Genomic DNA, 17,942 nt, shown 5'->3' with positions numbered 1-17,942 from the left:
AACCCCCATGCAGCCCCTTGACTTTTCATTTCTATTTTACTGCTTGTTTCTGATTGTTAATATCCATTTGCTCATGTTAACAAACATTTAATGCAGTGCTCACTTCGGCAACACATATACTAAAATTGGAACGATACAGAGAAGATTAGCATGGCCCCTGTGCAAGGATGACACGCAAATTCATGAAGCGTTCCATATTTTTACCATGTTCATGGATTGGTAGAATCAACATCATTAAAATGTCCATACTACCCAAAGCAATCTATAGATTCAATGCACTTCCCATTAAAATACCAACAGCATATTTCACAGACCTAGAAAGAACTCTCCAAAAATTCATCTGGAATTAAAAAAGACCCCGAATAGCCACAGCAATCCTGAGAAAGAAGAATAAAGTAGGAGGGATCTCAATACCAGATTTCAAGCTGTATTACAAAGCCACTGTCCTCAAAACAGCCTGGTACTGGCACAAGAACAGACATATAGATCAATGGAATAGAATAGAGAATCCAGATATCGACCCAAACCACTATGCACAATTAATATTTGACAAAGGAGGCATGAACATACAATGGAGTCAAGACAGTCTCTTCAATAAATGGTGTTGGGAAAATTGGACAGATACATGCAAAAAAATGAAACTAGATCACCAACTTACACCATACACAAAAATAAACTCAAAATGGATAAAGGACTTAAACATAAGACAGGAAACCATAAAAATACTAGAGGAATCCACAGGCAGCAAAATCTCAGACATATGCCGAATGAACTTCTTCACTGATACTGCCCCTAGGGCAACGGAAGCCAAAGAGAAAATAAACAAATGGGACTACATCAAAATAAAAAGCTTTTTCACAGCAAAAGAAACCATCAACAAAACAACAAGAAACCCCACTGTATGGGAGAACGTATTTGCAAATGTTATCACTGATAAAGGTTTAATCTCCAACATCTACAGGCAGCTTATACAACTTAATAAAAGGAAGATAAATGATCTAATAAAAAAATGGGCAACTGACCTAAATAGAATCTTTTTGAAAGAAGACAGAAGGAAGGCCAAGAGACACATGAAAACATGCTCAAAGTCACCAATTATCCGAGAGATGCAAATCAAAACGACAATGCGATACCATCTCACACCTGTCAGAATGGCTATCATCAACAAATCAACAAACAACAAGTGTTGGCGAGGATGCAGAGAAAAAGGAACCCTCGTGCACTGCTGGTGGGAATGCAGACTGGTGCAGCCACTGTGGAGAACAGTATGGAGTTTCCTCAAAAAACTGAAAATGGAATTCCCATTTGACCCAGTAATCCCACTCCTAGGAATATATCCTAAGAAACTAGAAACACCAATCAGAAAGGATATATGCACCCCTGTGTTCATAGCAGCACAATTTACAATAGCTAAGATTTGGAAACAGCCTAGGTGCCCGTCAGCAGATGACTGGATCAGAAAACTATGGTACATCTACACAATGGAATACTATGCTGCCATAAAAAAAGAAGGAATTATTACCATTTGTAGGCACCTGGATGGAATTAGAGAACATTATGCTAAGTGAAATAAGCCAGTCAATGAAACAAAAATACCACATGATCTCACTCATTTGGGGATAATGAAAAATAGTGTAAACTGATGAACAAAAAGATAGATACAGAGGCAGTAAAGCATCAAACAGACTGTCAAATTACAGCGGTAAGGTTAGGGAGAGGTGGGGGAAATTAGAGATCAACTGAAGGACTTATATGCATGCATATAAGAGTAACCAATGGATGCAAAACATTGGGGGGTGAGGGCATGTATGGGAGTGGGGTGGGGGGGGGCAATGGTAAGATTTGTACACATATAATACCTTAATAAAAATAATGCAGTTCTTCAACCACCTGAAAAAAAAAACATTTAATGCATATGTACTAGATATCTGAAATTATGCTACTACCTAGAGATACTTTCAAAGCATCTGCCATTCCACATAGTTGTACACACACACAAAAAAAAAACCTATTTAATAGATTATTTACAAGAGACACATAGTAGAATAAAATTCAGAACTGGATTCTGGGACTTCTTGAACGTTGTTTATCCATGTTTAAAATAATGATTCAGTTTTATTTTTAATTAAAACATGTAAACATAGAGTCACAGTGTCATTATGGTTTTTTCTTTGTTTGTTTTTTCCCCCACTTATCTGAGCACCCACATTTCCTGGTGCCAACTAACTCACCCAGGGGGGCAGACAGGAGAAGCACAACAGAATGGTGCATAAATCCCAAGAGTATTTTATTTCAATTAGGTAAATGGCAACATCATCATGGTCCCTTATAAAAAATTTCCATTCATAGCGGTAAATGGGTGACCTTCATTTAACTCACTCTAAATAAAGGTAAGAGAATTCTAAAGGCCAAGGCAAGTAGCTGCTCTCAGATTAGAAATGGTACTTGTTTGTGTGTAGAATAAGATGTGTCTGGTGACTTTAAGCTGCACCATGAGTAATTTAGCTTAGGTAAACAAGAGCAAGAATTTTTTGGGAGTAAAGTTAATGACAATAATTCACCTTGTTGTCTGGCATTGTTGTTTCAACATCTATATTTTTATCCCTTCTAATACTCCACATCTTGAAAGGTAAGACCCTCCCTCTCCCCTTATCCCTGGTCTCTGATCTCCAAACCCTCCATGCTTCTGATTATACTTACTCTCCACTGTTTTTTTCACTTCCATGAGCCTGATACCTATTAAGAAATTCCAAATCCCCAAAAAATACAAATTGTCAGTCATAAAATAGCCCTGGAAATGTAAAGTATAGCATAGGGAATATAGTCAATAAAATAATAACTATGTATGGTATCAGATGGGTACTGGAAATATTGGGAGGACCACTTTGTAAAGTATCTGATGATCTAACCACTATGTTATACAACAGAAACTAATACAAAAATATTGAATGTAAACTGTAATTAAAAATGAAATTAAAGAAAAGAAATTCCAAATCCCATATGTTTCGTTTTCATCTATTTAGCTAATCATAGCAAAAACTGTGCTTCTTGTCAAAGGAACTAATAAGTTGAAAACATAAATGTTATTTATCTCTAATAACCATAGGCTATAGCAATATGCTCTAGGGGTTTTTTTAATACAATAAGAAATAAGGTCAATTTCAAATTTAAGGAATTTAGCACAATATCTCATATGTACTATATTAATCTGTCTATAAATACCTATTACCTTGAAAATAAAAGGTTATTTTGAGGGTTAAGTACATAAAGTTGACACTTATTGCCTAATTATTGAAATAAGAAATTATTGAAGGAATTATTGATATATATATATATACACACATCATACGCACACTAGTAGCAGTGGCTGTTATCACTATTAGTAATTTCTGAGAAATTAAATTGTTAATTCAAAGGAAAGCAAGTCTTTTGTGTTTGAATAAATAATGGCAAATGAACCTTTTACCTAATCACTCTCCACCATGTAAGAGTACAGTTTTCTTTTAAATCAACAATCCTTACTAATCTTCGTTATTTAATTGATTAAAAACAATTGTTTTAATTAATATTCCTTTGGCTGATGGTAAAATCAAATATTTTTCATGTATTACTAGCAGTTCTTCTTTGGGGAATTCATTTTAATGTATTTTACTCATTTTTTATTATCTTTTTTTTCTGTTTTACAGTAAGCACTTTATTCAACTGAGTGTTGTATGTGCTTTAATTGTGTCTCCCAGTTCATAATTATTCTTTTAATTCTGTGGAATTAAAGGGTTTTTTTAAACAGTAAAATAATTCTTTGTATTTTATCAAATCAAATATATCAATCTGCACCTCTATGGTTTATATCTTCCATGTTATCATTAGAAAATTCTTTCTCACTCAAGGATTATATAAATATTTCCCTGATTTTTAAAAAATTTTCACCTGAGGAATATGTCTTCACTGATTTTAGAGAGGGAGGAAGGGAGAGAGAGAGAGAGAAACAAACATCAATGTGAGAGAGAAACATCAATTGCTTGCCTCCCATATGTGCTAAACCGGGAATCAAATCCACATCCAAGGTATGTGCCCTGACTGGAATCAAACCTTTTGGTGTAGGGACAATGCTTCAACCAACTGAGCTACCCAGCCACAGTTGACCTGATTTTAATTTAAGTTACATGTGGTTTATACATGAGTAAATATTTAACCATCAGGAAATAATTTAAATATATATTGTGATGTATGCTTTAATATATTTTTTCAAATGGAATTTACCCAACTCCATTTATTCAATAACTTATTCTATTACTACTGGTTTATGAAGCTTCCTTTATATTTCACTAAATGTTTATGGAGGCCTCTCACTGTACTTTTAATTCTGTCCCAGGGTTGTATTTGTTTCCAAAAAAGTACTAAAATATTGTAATTCTATTGGGAGTGAATTCTTATGTATGTAGTCTCTGAGAAGAAATGGTTCCCTGCTAAGTTAAAATGAATTTTCACTTCAAATCTGAGTTTAATTGTTCTAAAATTCCAAGACAAAATTAGTGAATTATTTGTTTAGACCAAGTCGTACTCCTGGTCAAATAGAATATTTCAGGAAAAACAAATAAAATGTAAGTCAATTAGCAAGAACATATTCAATATCTATGAAAAGCAAAAAATTCTACTAAGCAATTAGCTAAAAATAAACCCTTCTCATGAGACCATATTAATAAGTACAAACTTATAATCTAGTTGAAGTGTAAAAATATAACAAAATATTGATAAGAGTATAAGATATTAAGTGGTAAGCACCAAATAAATGTAGCTAAGTAAATTGAACTTAATTAAATATCTTATTTCAGTGATGAATTTCATAGATATAATATTGAGTGAAAGAAGCAAGATACAAATAATATATATATCAAGATGAAGAACAGAGAAAAGTATTTATGCTAATAGAAGTCAGAAGAATGGTTACTATAGAAGAGAACATTGATGAGGATGAAGTGTTAGGAAGTCTCCTGGGTTGGTGGTAATATTTTTTAATATATTTTATTGATTTTTTATAGAGAGGAAGAGAGAGGGATAGAGAATTAGAAACATCGATGAGAGAGAAACATTGATCAGCTGCCTCCTGCACATTTCCCACTGGGGATGTGCCCACAACCAAGGTACATGCCCTTGACCAGAATCAAACCCGGGACCTTTCAGTCCATAGGCCGACACTCTATCCACTGAGCCAAGCTGGTTAGGGCTGGTAGTAATATTTTATCAGTTGATCTTGGAAGGTATTCCAGAAGTGTATACAGATGTCAAACTTCATTGAGCTGTACTCTAAAGTTCTGTGAACTAAATGTATATCAACTAAAAATAATTTTGAAATTCTAAATTTAGAAAGTCAAGATCTTATAAGAGAATTCTGCCTCTTCAGACCATAATGTCATTCTACCATAACTCTACTCTCCCTACTTTCCTCTTGACTGGAGTCCCTGGACTTGAATGGGCCCATGCCTGGATCTCCATCCCCTTCTGCTGCCTCTATTTAACTGCCCTCTCTGGGAATAGCTTGATCCTATTTGTAGTCCTCACCGAGCCAAGCCTCCATGAGCCTATGTACTATTTCCTCTCCATGTTGTCCACCACTGACATTGGCTTATGCATGTCTACACTGGTAACAGTACTGGGAATATTCTGGGTCAATGCACGGGAAATCGGCTTGAATGCTTGCTTATCACAGATGTTCTTTATTCACCTCTTCACCTTCATGGAATCCTCAGTGCTCCTGGCTATGGCCTTTGATCGTTTTGTGGCTATTTCTAACCCCTTGAGATATGCTACCATTCTAACTCATGCAAGGATTGCACAGATTGGCATGGCAGTCATTACCAGGGGGACTGTCATTCTGACACCACTAGTCCTACTTCTTAAGCGTCTATCATTCTGTCACAGCCACGTGCTCCATCACTCCTACTGCTTCCACCCTGATGTGATGAAGCTCTCGTGTTCAGATACAAAGATCAATAGTGCGTTTGGATTAATTGCAATTATCTCTACTGCTGGAGTGGACTCTGTCTTTATCCTGCTTTCCTATGTCTTGATCATTCGCTCAGTTCTCAACATTGCATCCCCAGAAGAGAGGAAAAAGGCCTTCAGCACCTGCATTTCTCATATCACTGCTGTGGCCATATTCTACATCCCTTTGATCAGCCTATCTTTTGTTCACAGATTTGGAAAACGTGCTCCACCCTTTGTGCCCACACTCATTGCTAATTTATACTTGCTTATTCCCCCTGTGATGAATCCCATCATCTATAGTGTGAAAACAAAGCAGATTCAAAAAGCTATGCTCAAACTTCTCTTTTCCAAGAGAACTCATATTTAACAGTCATTGCTCCCTTAAAAACCCATCTTAAAGTCAATGAAAATTTATCACAAATCAGAGTTATAAATCTAGGCAATTTTAGAGTTCTACGGAACTAGAAATTATCCAAATTAAACATATCTACAATGTAGCTAATCCTACTTAAGGTAATCATTTTCTAGACCAAAATACTAACTCAGATTCTCACTACCTCTCACTACCTATTCCCATAAATGACTAACTGACCCTACCATCTCTATGTTGTTTCTGCCAAAAACTACCTGTCATTCATTTTGAATTAACTTTCCAAATATCCAGCTCAAATACAATTTAAAAACAAACCAATAAGCATCTCTTTCTTGTTTATTTCTCATCCAACAATTAAATAAAGCATTAACTCTTGTCTGTGATAAAGTCCTCCACAATTTAGGTTCAACGTTCCTTTAAAGTTTATCTACCTCTTTCTTTTTTCACATACTCTGAAGTCTAAGAAAACCAGTCTGCTAACTGCTCTGTCATGCAGCTTTCCTAATAGTGGGCTTTCCACTTGACATCAACCTTGGCACCCACTCCTTCACCTTGAAATACTACACATGCCAAGGCTCATCTTTAAATATCTTCTTCATTAAATGTTCATGACTGCTTCAATTATATCTGATCTTTCCTTCTCATAATTTGCCTGTTATGGTGATTTCTCTGTATCTATTTTTTTTTTCCTTTCTGTGTTTTTGACGATATGTTGTATTATACATACTAGTAGTAGTTCTGGTATTATTTCCATAAAGCTGTAAATTCCTTAAATTAAAAAATGTCTGTATTTTCTCTGATGCTGCTACAATACCTAAAAGTATATCTTCCACATAGCAGATAGTCAATGATAGTTGTTAAATTGAACTGAACATGATAGACTATCAAATAGCCAGCCATCTGAATAATTTCAGTGATGTCATTCAAATTCAATGTTTGGCATATGTAACATAAGAAATTTTTCTTATAACCTATTTCAGCTTTTCTGTCTATATTATCTAGCAATTGATCATAGCTCTGACCATATAGACAAAGGCCAGTTTTGGGGCCTGAGATCTCAATCTCAGGAACTTATCCCTGTTTGCATAAAGCCCAATTTGACTAAGAATAATTCAACTCATTTTTTCATGAATAAATGTTTTTCAGAACTATTATGTAATTTTAAAATTTTTTCAGGTGCCAAAGATAATAACTAATGCTTATTCACTCTTTGCTCCTGCATCAAATAAATCTGTATTTTCTTTCTATTATAACAACAAAATATATCTTCCTCTCCATTCTTAGACCTAGTCTAGGACACTAAAATCTTTCAACTAAGTCACAGTTTTCTTATAGGTTTCTTGGTCTCCAATCTTGTCCCTTTTCCTCCTTCTATTTTTTCATAAAAACAATCAGAAAAAAAGGCTTTCAAATTAAATTTTAGTTATATGATAAATAATAAATATACTCTCATTAATAAGAGATTTTATAGAAAAGACCAAAGTCCTCTTTGATATATTCCCTCAAGTCTGATCTTTCTAATTTCTCCATAGCAAATCACTTCATAAGTTTGACATTTATCCCACCTTTTTATGCATTTATATCCATAGGTATGGGAAATATAAAATTCAAAGCAAAATTTATCAATTGTATTTCAAACAGTAACAAAATTCCTTAGGGATACTTTGCCTATTATTTCAAGACCTACATTAAAACCAACAAGAGAAACTTGCTCATTACTCAAAATTCCTACATATCTCACTCTTTGTTCATATTTTCTAGTCAATATCTTCCTCAGTAGTAGACCCATGTGGTTCCAAACTGCATTATCTATTCTCTTCTTACATCTATTGTATCTATTTGGTAAGCTACTTCTGAACTGTTACTTTATACAGACATAGGAATATGGTAGAATACTATCTCTAAGAATTACTTCCTCAGACTCAACACACATCAACTGTCGCTAAATACCCTACCACAATTTAGCTCATTGCCCATCCAATGCTCTGGATTTTGGTAGTCTGATTTACCCCACCATACTTCACACACTCACTTCTTTACAAAGAATGATAAGACTGTGTAACACTTTACCACATAAGGCATCACCAGCTCAGAGTTTTGTGGCCATTAAAGTAGAACTAATAAAACCAAGCACATACTCCCAAATCATATTCTTATTCATCTTCCAACACAACAAATATTGAGCATCTACAATAAGCCAGGTATTAGTAGGACAGATAAGACCATAAGAATGAACAAGATTAGCTTCTTGCTTTAAGTTAACTTAATGAGGAATATAACTTGAAAAAATGTAATGTCATTAAAATTTTTATTATAGATATGCCCTCTTTCAAGAAAACTTAATAAAGGACACATACATTGAAAAATTCAAACTATAAAAATTTACTAATCTACTAATCTACTAATCTACTCTTTAGGAATGCCCAATGAAATATCCTAATATTATGGAAATGTTAGTAACATTTTGAAAGTATGAATGACAATGGCTAAAATGAACACTTTGCCCATTAGACCAAGCTTCCAAATATATACTTCCAAGAACTGTTATCTCTCTGTCCTGATTTGTGTTCTTAAAGTATACATAATAAAGAATTAAGTTTTGTTTAATCTTAGAATAAATTAGATGTTGTTATCTAGAATTCTTACATATTAGAGGCCCAGTACATGAAATTCGTGCACTGGTAGGGTACTTAACAACTGCTGGCTGCCGGCCAGGTACTCCCTCCCTTCTCCCAGTCACCTGCCACCTCCACCAGCCAGGGCCTCCCTCCCTTCTCTGGGTAGGCCCCGCCCCCTGGTCAAACTCCTTGACGAACTCCCGGTAAAGAGGACAAGTTGCATACTACACTCTTATTATATAGGATAATTTAATTACCACTGATTCATTCTTTCATTTACTGAGTGTCTGCTTTTGCCAAACATTGCACAATATGGTAGTGTGGAAGAGACAAATAAGATATTGTCATAATTAGTGAAATAAAATATATAGATAAGAAAGTAACCAATCAAAATATGAAGTATTTGTGTGATGTATTACAATATATATAATATAAGCAGAAGGAATAATAAGAATATATAAGAAGAATGTATAATTCAACCTGGAATGATCAGGAAAAAATTGCACTGTGTTGTTTGAACTATAAAGTCAAAAATTGAAGAGATCAATTTTTAAAATGGCAGCAAGAGGAGATCTGTGAACATGCTCCCCAGGGAAAGTACTATAAATAGCAAAAATCATATAGATACAGGTATATACATTTAAATTCTCTGGAAATTGCCCTAAGGTCATATAGCAAATGAAAAACCATTTATTTAAGAAAATCTGTTAAATCACTGTAAGGACAGTCATTGTTCACTTGAATTGCAGCCAGCTTTCACCCTCACTCCCCCCACAGCTCAGCACATTGATAGCTCCACTCCTAGTAGGTGTAGTCAAGGACACAGGGCTTCCTTCCCCACTTCCTCACCCCACCTCCATTCCCACCAGCTCCTCAGTGTTAGACTATAGTATCTCCCAGGAAGGTCAGACTACAGTATTTCTCATTCCCCATACACCAGCTCCAATTGTGGAGGTTAAATTCAGGTAGTTGCAGTCAGAAGTCAGTGGCTTCACCCAGCCCTACTCATATGGCAGACCCTCAATTCCAGGCATTACAGTCAGAGAACACTGGGGACCCCAATCACCATTTTCCCAGCTCTATCATAAAGCAGAGCTGCAAGCTGAAAAGTTGAAAAGACTGTATGCTCTCTTGTCTTGTGCCATGCATTTAAAGCAAGAGTTTAGCTTCAAGAGAAGTGAGCCATGATGAAATTAAATTATAAATAACAAAAATTTGGAAATTCACAAATATTTGAAAATTAAACAATACATTCATAATCAATAGTCCAAAAAAGAAATCATAGAGGAAATCAGAAATATTTTTGAGATGAATGAAAGTGTAAGCTGAAATGAAAGAGTGCTTATAGGAAAATTTATAGCCTTAAATGCCTATATTGAATAAAGAAATATCTAAAGTCAATTACCTAAACCTCCACTTTAAGATTCTGAGGGGAGAGGGAAAACTAAAGTCAAGAAAAAGGAAAAAAATAATAATGATTGTATTGGTGGAAATTAATGAAATAGAGAATTGAAAAAAACAATAAATACAATCAATAAAACCAAAAGTTTGATTCTTTGCATAAATTTACAGCTGCTCCCAAAATACATATTGAATTCTCAGACACCTAGTGCCGGGACTCACCAGCAGACCCTGAAAGATGGAATGATTACCCTGACACACGTTTCTGTGAAAGAGAGGGCTAAGGGACTGACTGGCTAAAGAAGCCAGACAGCCCCGTTCACCTGCCTCCTTAGGCTTTTATTGTAGCAACAGCTTGAACTAAAATTAACCTCTAGATACTATCAGCAGGGTAAAGTATCCTTGAGAAAACACATGCATCTGTAGTGTTCTTTAAACAAGGTCGTGTCTAAAGACTAAACATAGAGATTACAGTAAAACACCCAAGGGCTCAGACTTATTGGAAAAGTCAAGGCCCCTGACATTTTGGAGAATCCTCCTTACAGACTTTCCAACCAAATCCCATGCTTCCCTACAACCTAGAATAGCCAAAATCATCTTGGGGGGCGGGGTGAGGGGAGGAAGAGCAAAGTGGGAGAATTCACACTTAACAATTTCAAATTTTACTACAAAGCTATAGTCATCCAGACAATGTGGTTCTGAACAGGATAGATATAGAGATCAATGGAATAGAATTAAGAATACAGAAATAAACCTTCACATTTCTTGTTGAGTTTTTTAAAATTTTTTTTTAATTTCAGAGAGGAAGGGAGAGTGAGAGAGAGATAGAAACATCAATGATGAGAAAGAATCATTTATTGGCTGTCTCCTACATGCCCCCTACAGGGGATTGAGCTGCCAAACCAGGCATGTGCCCTGAATGGGAATTGAACTGTAACCTCCTGGTTCATAGGTTGATGCTCAACCACTGAGCCACCGTGACTAGGATCTTGTTGAGTTTTGACACAGGTACCAAGACACTTCAATGAGGAAAAAATAGTATTTTTAGCAAATGGTTCTGCTACCCAAATGTTTATTAACTAAAAAATAGCTATATACAACATGATAGATTCATACAATGGAATATTATTTGCCAATGAAAATAATAACACCATTAAATGAATGATCCTTGAAAATATTATGCTAATTGAAAAAGCTAGTAACAAAACATCACGTATTTTTATAAGATGTCCAAAATAGGCAAATTCATGGAGACAGAAAGTAGATTAGTAATGTCTAGGGCTGGGTGGGATGGAAGGTAATGAGATATGACAGCTCATGGGTACAGAGCTCCATTTGTGGATTATGGAAGTGATCTAGCTGGCTGATGTCGCTCAGTGGTTGAGTGTGACCCATGAACCATGAATCTGTTTGCTTCCCAGTCAGGACACATGCCATGGTTGCAGGCTCAATCTTCCGTGCAGGAGGCAGCCTATCAATCATCTCTCTTATCATTAACGTTTCTGTCTCTCTCTCTCTCTCCCTTCTCTCTGAAATCAATAAAAATATTTTTTAAATAATCTAAAATTTAAAATAGTTGCACAACTCTGTAAATAGTAAAAACATTAAACTTTTACATATTCATTGGGTAAATTGTACTATCTGTGAATTAAATTATAATAAAACTGTCACATTAAAAGCACAAAAATTACTGGACATTACATAAGGAAAGTGGAGAGAGTACATATGCCCAAATTACTCTTACCTTTAAAAAAAGAAGAAAATATGTTTGGGAAAAAGATAAATTAGTAGTAACACCAGAATATAAATAAAAATATAATCAGCAATCTATAAATTTGGGGAATCTGTGAAATGTAGAACAAAGATAAAATAACATTGATAGATGAAACTGAAGCCCAAAATAAGTTCAGGAGAATATTGAAGGGGAAGAGGAGGCTACTTGAAGAGATGCTCTAAATTCTGAGTGTTGGATTAGAGAACTCTAGTGAAATCTCAAGTCATTTCACTTCTCTTTCTCTAACCCTAACTTAGCTCTACTTGTGCCATATTTTAGATCACAGAGAAACATGCCTATCTGGAAAAAAAATAGTGATATAGAATTTTGACCTTAAATTTATTTCTGTAGCCCCCAGCCTTCTTATTTAAAGTTAAAGTGATCTTTTGGGATGATTTTATCCAAGGATAAGACTCAACATTTTAACTCCTGTAAGTGGCATTTTACTCATCTATTTAATGACCAGAAATAGAAAAATTCATCTAGTTCTTTGCTGCACTGGGATGGAGAATCTTCAGCACAGCCCTGCGTATCTGTTTGGTCTTCACACTGTAGATAATGGGATTCATTACAGGGGGGATCAGCAGATAGGCATTGGCAATCATAGTATGTACATATGGTGGAGCCTGTTTTCCAAATCTGTGAACAAAGGACAAACTGATCAATGGGATATAGAATACAGCAACAGCCCCAATATGGGAGATACATGTGTTGAAGGCTTTCATCCTTTCTTTTGAGGATGCAATGCTGAGGACCGTCTTAATGATCAAAACATAAGAAAGGATGATAAAGACCGAGTCTACTCCAGCAGTGGTGATCAGGGCAGTCAATCCAACTGCACTATTAATCCTGGTGTCTGTGCATGAGAGCTTCATCACATCTGGGTGGAAACAATAGGAGTGGTGGAGCACGTGGTTGCGACAGTAGGATAGTCTTTTCAGAAGCAACACCATAGGAGTCAGTATTAGTGTCCCTCTGGTAATGATTGCTACTCCAATCTGTGCTATTTTAAGATCAGTTAAGATAGAGGCATATCTAAGAGGATTAGAAATGGCCACAAAACGATCAAAAGCCATGGCCAACAGCACTGAAGATTCCATGACAGTGAAAAGTTGAATGAAAAACATCTGTGACAAGCAGGCATTAAAGCTGATCTTCCGGGCATTGAACCAGAATATACCCAACATGGTGACTAGGGTGGATATGGACAAGCCGAGGTCAGTGGTGGACAGCATGAAGAGGAAATAATACATCGGTTCGTGGAGGCTGGGCTGAGTGACAATGGCAAAGAGAATCAGGCTGTTTCCCGAGAGGGCTGTTATATAGAGAAAGCAGAAGGGAATGGAGATCCAGATGTGGAAGGCTTCCAGCCCAGGAACACCAGTTAGCAGGAAAATGATGGAAGAAGATGTGGTATTCTGGAACATTGACATGTTGAACTCAAACTGCAGAACCTTAATCTGGTTATCCTGCAATGATATATTATATTTCTCTAAAATGCAGTCAACTTGAAATTTATTATTTCACCAGATAAACACTTATAAAAGACAATCTCTATATTATATAAAAAGCTCATAAAAATTGGTTAAAAAAAGAAAACTAAGACTACATCTAATCAAGGAGCATAAAATAGGAAATGAACAATTATGTGAGGATACAGACTTTGTAACAAACAAATCCAACAGTGGCCTACTTTATTTAAATTCACATGTCTGCTCAGGGAGGTTTACCCATTCACTTCCTGATTTCACTTGGTTGGCAGTCAATAAATATTTGTTGAAATATGTCTATAGAGTTGTACAAAATTTTAGATGAACAGCAAACAATATATGCGGTGATTCAATTTAGTCAATAAAGTAAGTTAACTTCCAGTGACCCAAAAAGAAATCTTCTCTTTATCACCTGAGTACTTTCTGTCAATCAGGTTGATTATATCTAATCATAATGAAGAGCTAACATTTGTTGAGCCCCTACTATCTGTTAGTAGTTGTGATAATATCCTGTATGAACATACTTCCTATTTGCAATCCCATAACTTCGAACTGTACCTAATTAACTTTCATACCACATAACAAGTATAAACAATCAAGACAATGACAATCAGGACTATTTGAGAATAGAGAGTCTCAAAGGTCAGTATTACGGATATTTTGATGTTATGAACTTTTAATTGGCATCCCAAATTAATTTTTTAGGATTACATATTCTAAACTGATGAGTTCAAGCATGGACTTATATACATATCAACTGAACAACCTACAGGATGTGTTACTAAACAGTGTGTGTCTGGAATTCTCTATCTCTAAAGTAATGATAATATATACTACATAGAATTATTGTGATGATTAAATTAGTTAATATATGTGAAAAACTTGGCTATCTCATTATAATGTAAAAAATCACCAACTATTAGGTATTGTCACTTTTAAAAATTAAAGTTAACATTATACAATAATTTTTTTCACTTCATTTTCCACTTTTATTTGCATGCCCCTTATACTTATCCACATGCCTTATCATCTGATAGCAGAGAGAAAATATAGATACATTATCTGTCTGACTTAGTGTCCACTGATTAATATTTTCTTTATGTGGTCCCTTATTCCTCCACATGTATGATTTTCTCAACCTTTCTTAATCCCTTCCTTAATGAGAAGAACTCTATGCTCCTTTTCAAAGACAACACTGCCACCCGGCTTCTCAATCACTTTTGGAATATGTTTAGTTTAACATTAAATTAATGGGTACATGTTAAAATCCATACAATATGGATATAGAAGCAAATTAGACATGGAACCTGTCCTCAAGGATATTAGTCAAAGGGTAGGATAGTGAAGAAAACAAATGTGTAAACAAACAAGTAAAATGTAGTATGATATACACACTAAAGGGTTTGTGTTTAAAATACAGAATACTCAGATTAAGATTCTGCAGTTTGTATATATGAAAAAGTTGTGTAGGGAAAGGTCAAAAAAGGCTTTCTTGAGGACATAAAGATAACTTGTGCAGGAGATGATTGGTAAAAATCACCATGAAGATATACTAAGCATGTCCAAGGTATGTGGATTTCGGTAATCTAGAATGCCACTATAGTGTGAGATACAACGTGTTAAAAGGTCGTGTTTGAAGGTAACAGGGATCCAATATGGAATTATCTTTAAGATAGTAAGGAATGTGGAAATTATTTAAACACTGAAAAAAGAATGAATATAGGATCTCTTTCTGCTCCAGGAAGTAACTCCAACATTTGTTTATTTTTTCTTTGATTTATATTCCCTTTCCAATCTCACATTAGCATAGTTTGTAAACATGCCAACTTCATTTTCACCTTAAACACAATGTAAAACAAAAAACAAGCACACAATAAAAAAACTAACAATCCTTTCTTATTAACCCTGCTTCCCTGTAGCATGAATATCCTTCTTTTAACCAACAATTTACTGAATATTTGTTCATCCTCATTTCCCTCTTTAATGGTTCACACCTACAGTTGAAATCTGGCTTCTTTTTAGACTGAAACATACTCTGTTGCATTAGTTCTCTGTTGCTGCATAAAAACTAGTACAAATGCATGACTTAAAATAAGACACATCCATTATCTCACATTTCAGTAAGTCAGACATCTGAGCACAACATAAATAGGACCATTGAGCTCCTTGTGGTGTAGGACTGAGGTCTCTGTTTTCTTGCTGCTGTGGGCTGGGGGTAGCACTTAGCTCCCAGCCATGTAGATCTGTCACAACATGATATTTGCATCTTCTAATCCAGTAGAGGAATCTCTCTGCTGTTTCTTGTCTCCTTTAAAGGCTCAAATGATTAAGTCAGTCTAATCAAACATAATCTCCTTTTTTATTAACTCAAAGTCAAATAATCAGGGACCTTATTTACATCTGTAAACTCCCTTTGCTATACAATATAACATAATCACAGATGTGATACCCCATCACATTCATAGGTTCACTCACACTCAAGTTGTGGGTTTTATACTGGACAAGGACATAGGGGGCAGGAACCTTGAGGGCCCTTTTAGAATTCTGCCTACACAACTGTCTAGGTCATTCAATCTCCAAACTACTATAGATTCAGATCTTACATAGCCATCCTTATCCTCCAGTTCCATCCCCTCCATTCTATATAAAACTCTCATTAGTTTTTGCAGGAACTACCACAATATTCTCATAAGTAATTTCCCTGTCCTGAGTTGCAAGTGTTTCCAAATTTTCCACATTGACATGAGCATAATCTCAAAAGCACATCTTCACATCACTCCTTATACAGAGCTCTTCACTGCCTATCTCTTTACTACAGCAGCCAAAGATCTTTCCAATCTCACCAAAACCTACTATTACTGCTACCTAACCTCTTCCCAAACCCATATAGTCAACCTGGGATTTTCCTACTTCAGCAAACTACCAAATGTAGCAAGTTCTTTCACAATGCTGTCATTTGCTTTATTCACGTATTTCCCACTCTTCTTTGAATGAGCCTAAATTCTAAATTCTAAAGACTCATTATTTCCTCCTTTCGTCCATTTATCAATTCAACATTAATGTGTTTACTTCTGGAAGCTTTTTTTGGCATCACCTTCTCTATGTTAAGTCAGAAGGAAATGCTCCTTCCCCTGGAGCCACATTCTTTTTTATTTATACATCTGGAATAGTAGTTGTTCCATTGTATGAGCATAGTTTTTTAAAAATATGCCTCTTCCACTAACATAAGGTACTGGCAGGTAGATAATTGCTTATTTATCATTTATTCCCAGTACCTTTGCACTGTATTGTGCAGTGTGAGAAGCTAATACTTTTTGATACAATTTAAATCCAAAACTCATTATTTGTTCCATTGGTTCATTTATCAAGTCAACATTAATTTGAACTGACCAAGAACTCTAGAAATATATCAGGATCTCAACACATTTCAGCTTTGACCATTTAATTTATGTCATGTAGCCTAAAATTATGCATGTGACTATTGGAAGAATCTCATTGAACTCTCATTCTCACAAAATGAGTACTGTGTGTGTTGATTTGGTTTTTCTTTGTTTTTTAATATATTTTTTAATTTATTTCAGAGAAGAAGGAAGAGGGAGAGAGAGATAGAAACATCATTGAGAGAATCATCTTTGATTGGCTGCCTTCTGCACACCCCCTACTGGGGATCAAGCTGGCAACCTGGTCACGTACCCTGACCAGGTATCGAACCATGACCTTCTGGTTCATAGGTCAACACTCAACCACCAAGCCACAACAGCCTGGCTGTGTTGATTTTTTTTGACAGCCAAATATGCCTTAATATTTTAAGGTAAACTTTTATGTGCCTCCTTCCATTTTTTTATCATTATCCTCTCCTTAAATGAAGATAATATTTCAGTCCCATTGTAGGAACATGCTGCAGGTTCTGTGCAGGAATACTTTGAGTTGTCCCTCTCCCCTGACCATAGAAAGCCATTATTATGGTTATAGGGTCGGCAAACCTAGATTCAAATGCTGGCTCTGCCACCAATTAGCTGCGGTTCTCCAAATAAGCACATTAGAATCTAGTTCTGTGGAATTGGAAGCTTACCAAAAGCATTAATGTTTAAGGATTAAATAAGATAGCATTTATAAAGCATTTAACCTGCTAACTAGTACATGGGAGGCATTTAATGGTGGTAAATGTGGATGAGAATGTTGTGGGTGGTAGACGGGGGCAGTAAAGCCAGCTGCTCTTAGGTGATGATTTTGAAATGTGGCACAACTACCCAGAAAACTCACAATTGCAAGGGCAGGCTGGGGACTTTCCAAACATCAAG

General features: G+C 35.5%; 2 protein-coding genes across 2 annotated transcripts; one reads left to right on the top strand and one right to left on the bottom strand.

Moving 5' to 3' along the window:
• Positions 1-5,407: 5,407 nt before the first annotated feature.
• On the top strand, positions 5,408-6,352 carry LOC308233378 (olfactory receptor OR51C1-like; the record flags this gene model as incomplete). The annotated part of the gene is made up of 1 exon (XM_080640310.1): positions 5,408-6,352. The coding sequence occupies one exon, from the start codon at positions 5,408-5,410 to the stop codon at positions 6,350-6,352; it is 945 nt and encodes a 314-aa protein (XP_080496436.1).
• A 6,281-nt stretch (positions 6,353-12,633) lies between these two features.
• On the bottom strand, positions 12,634-13,584 carry LOC308233357 (olfactory receptor OR51C1-like; the record flags this gene model as incomplete). The annotated part of the gene is made up of 1 exon (XM_080640282.1): positions 12,634-13,584. The coding sequence occupies one exon, from the start codon at positions 13,582-13,584 to the stop codon at positions 12,634-12,636; it is 951 nt and encodes a 316-aa protein (XP_080496408.1).
• Between the last annotated feature and the right edge of the window lie 4,358 nt (positions 13,585-17,942).

The sequence above is a fragment of the Plecotus auritus genome (assembly GCF_963455305.1).
Source record: "Plecotus auritus genome assembly, chromosome: 9".
Classification (NCBI taxonomy): domain Eukaryota; kingdom Metazoa; phylum Chordata; class Mammalia; order Chiroptera; family Vespertilionidae; genus Plecotus; species Plecotus auritus.
The sequence above is the reverse complement of the archived record's forward strand: the minus strand, read 5'-3'. Positions and strand labels throughout refer to the sequence as shown.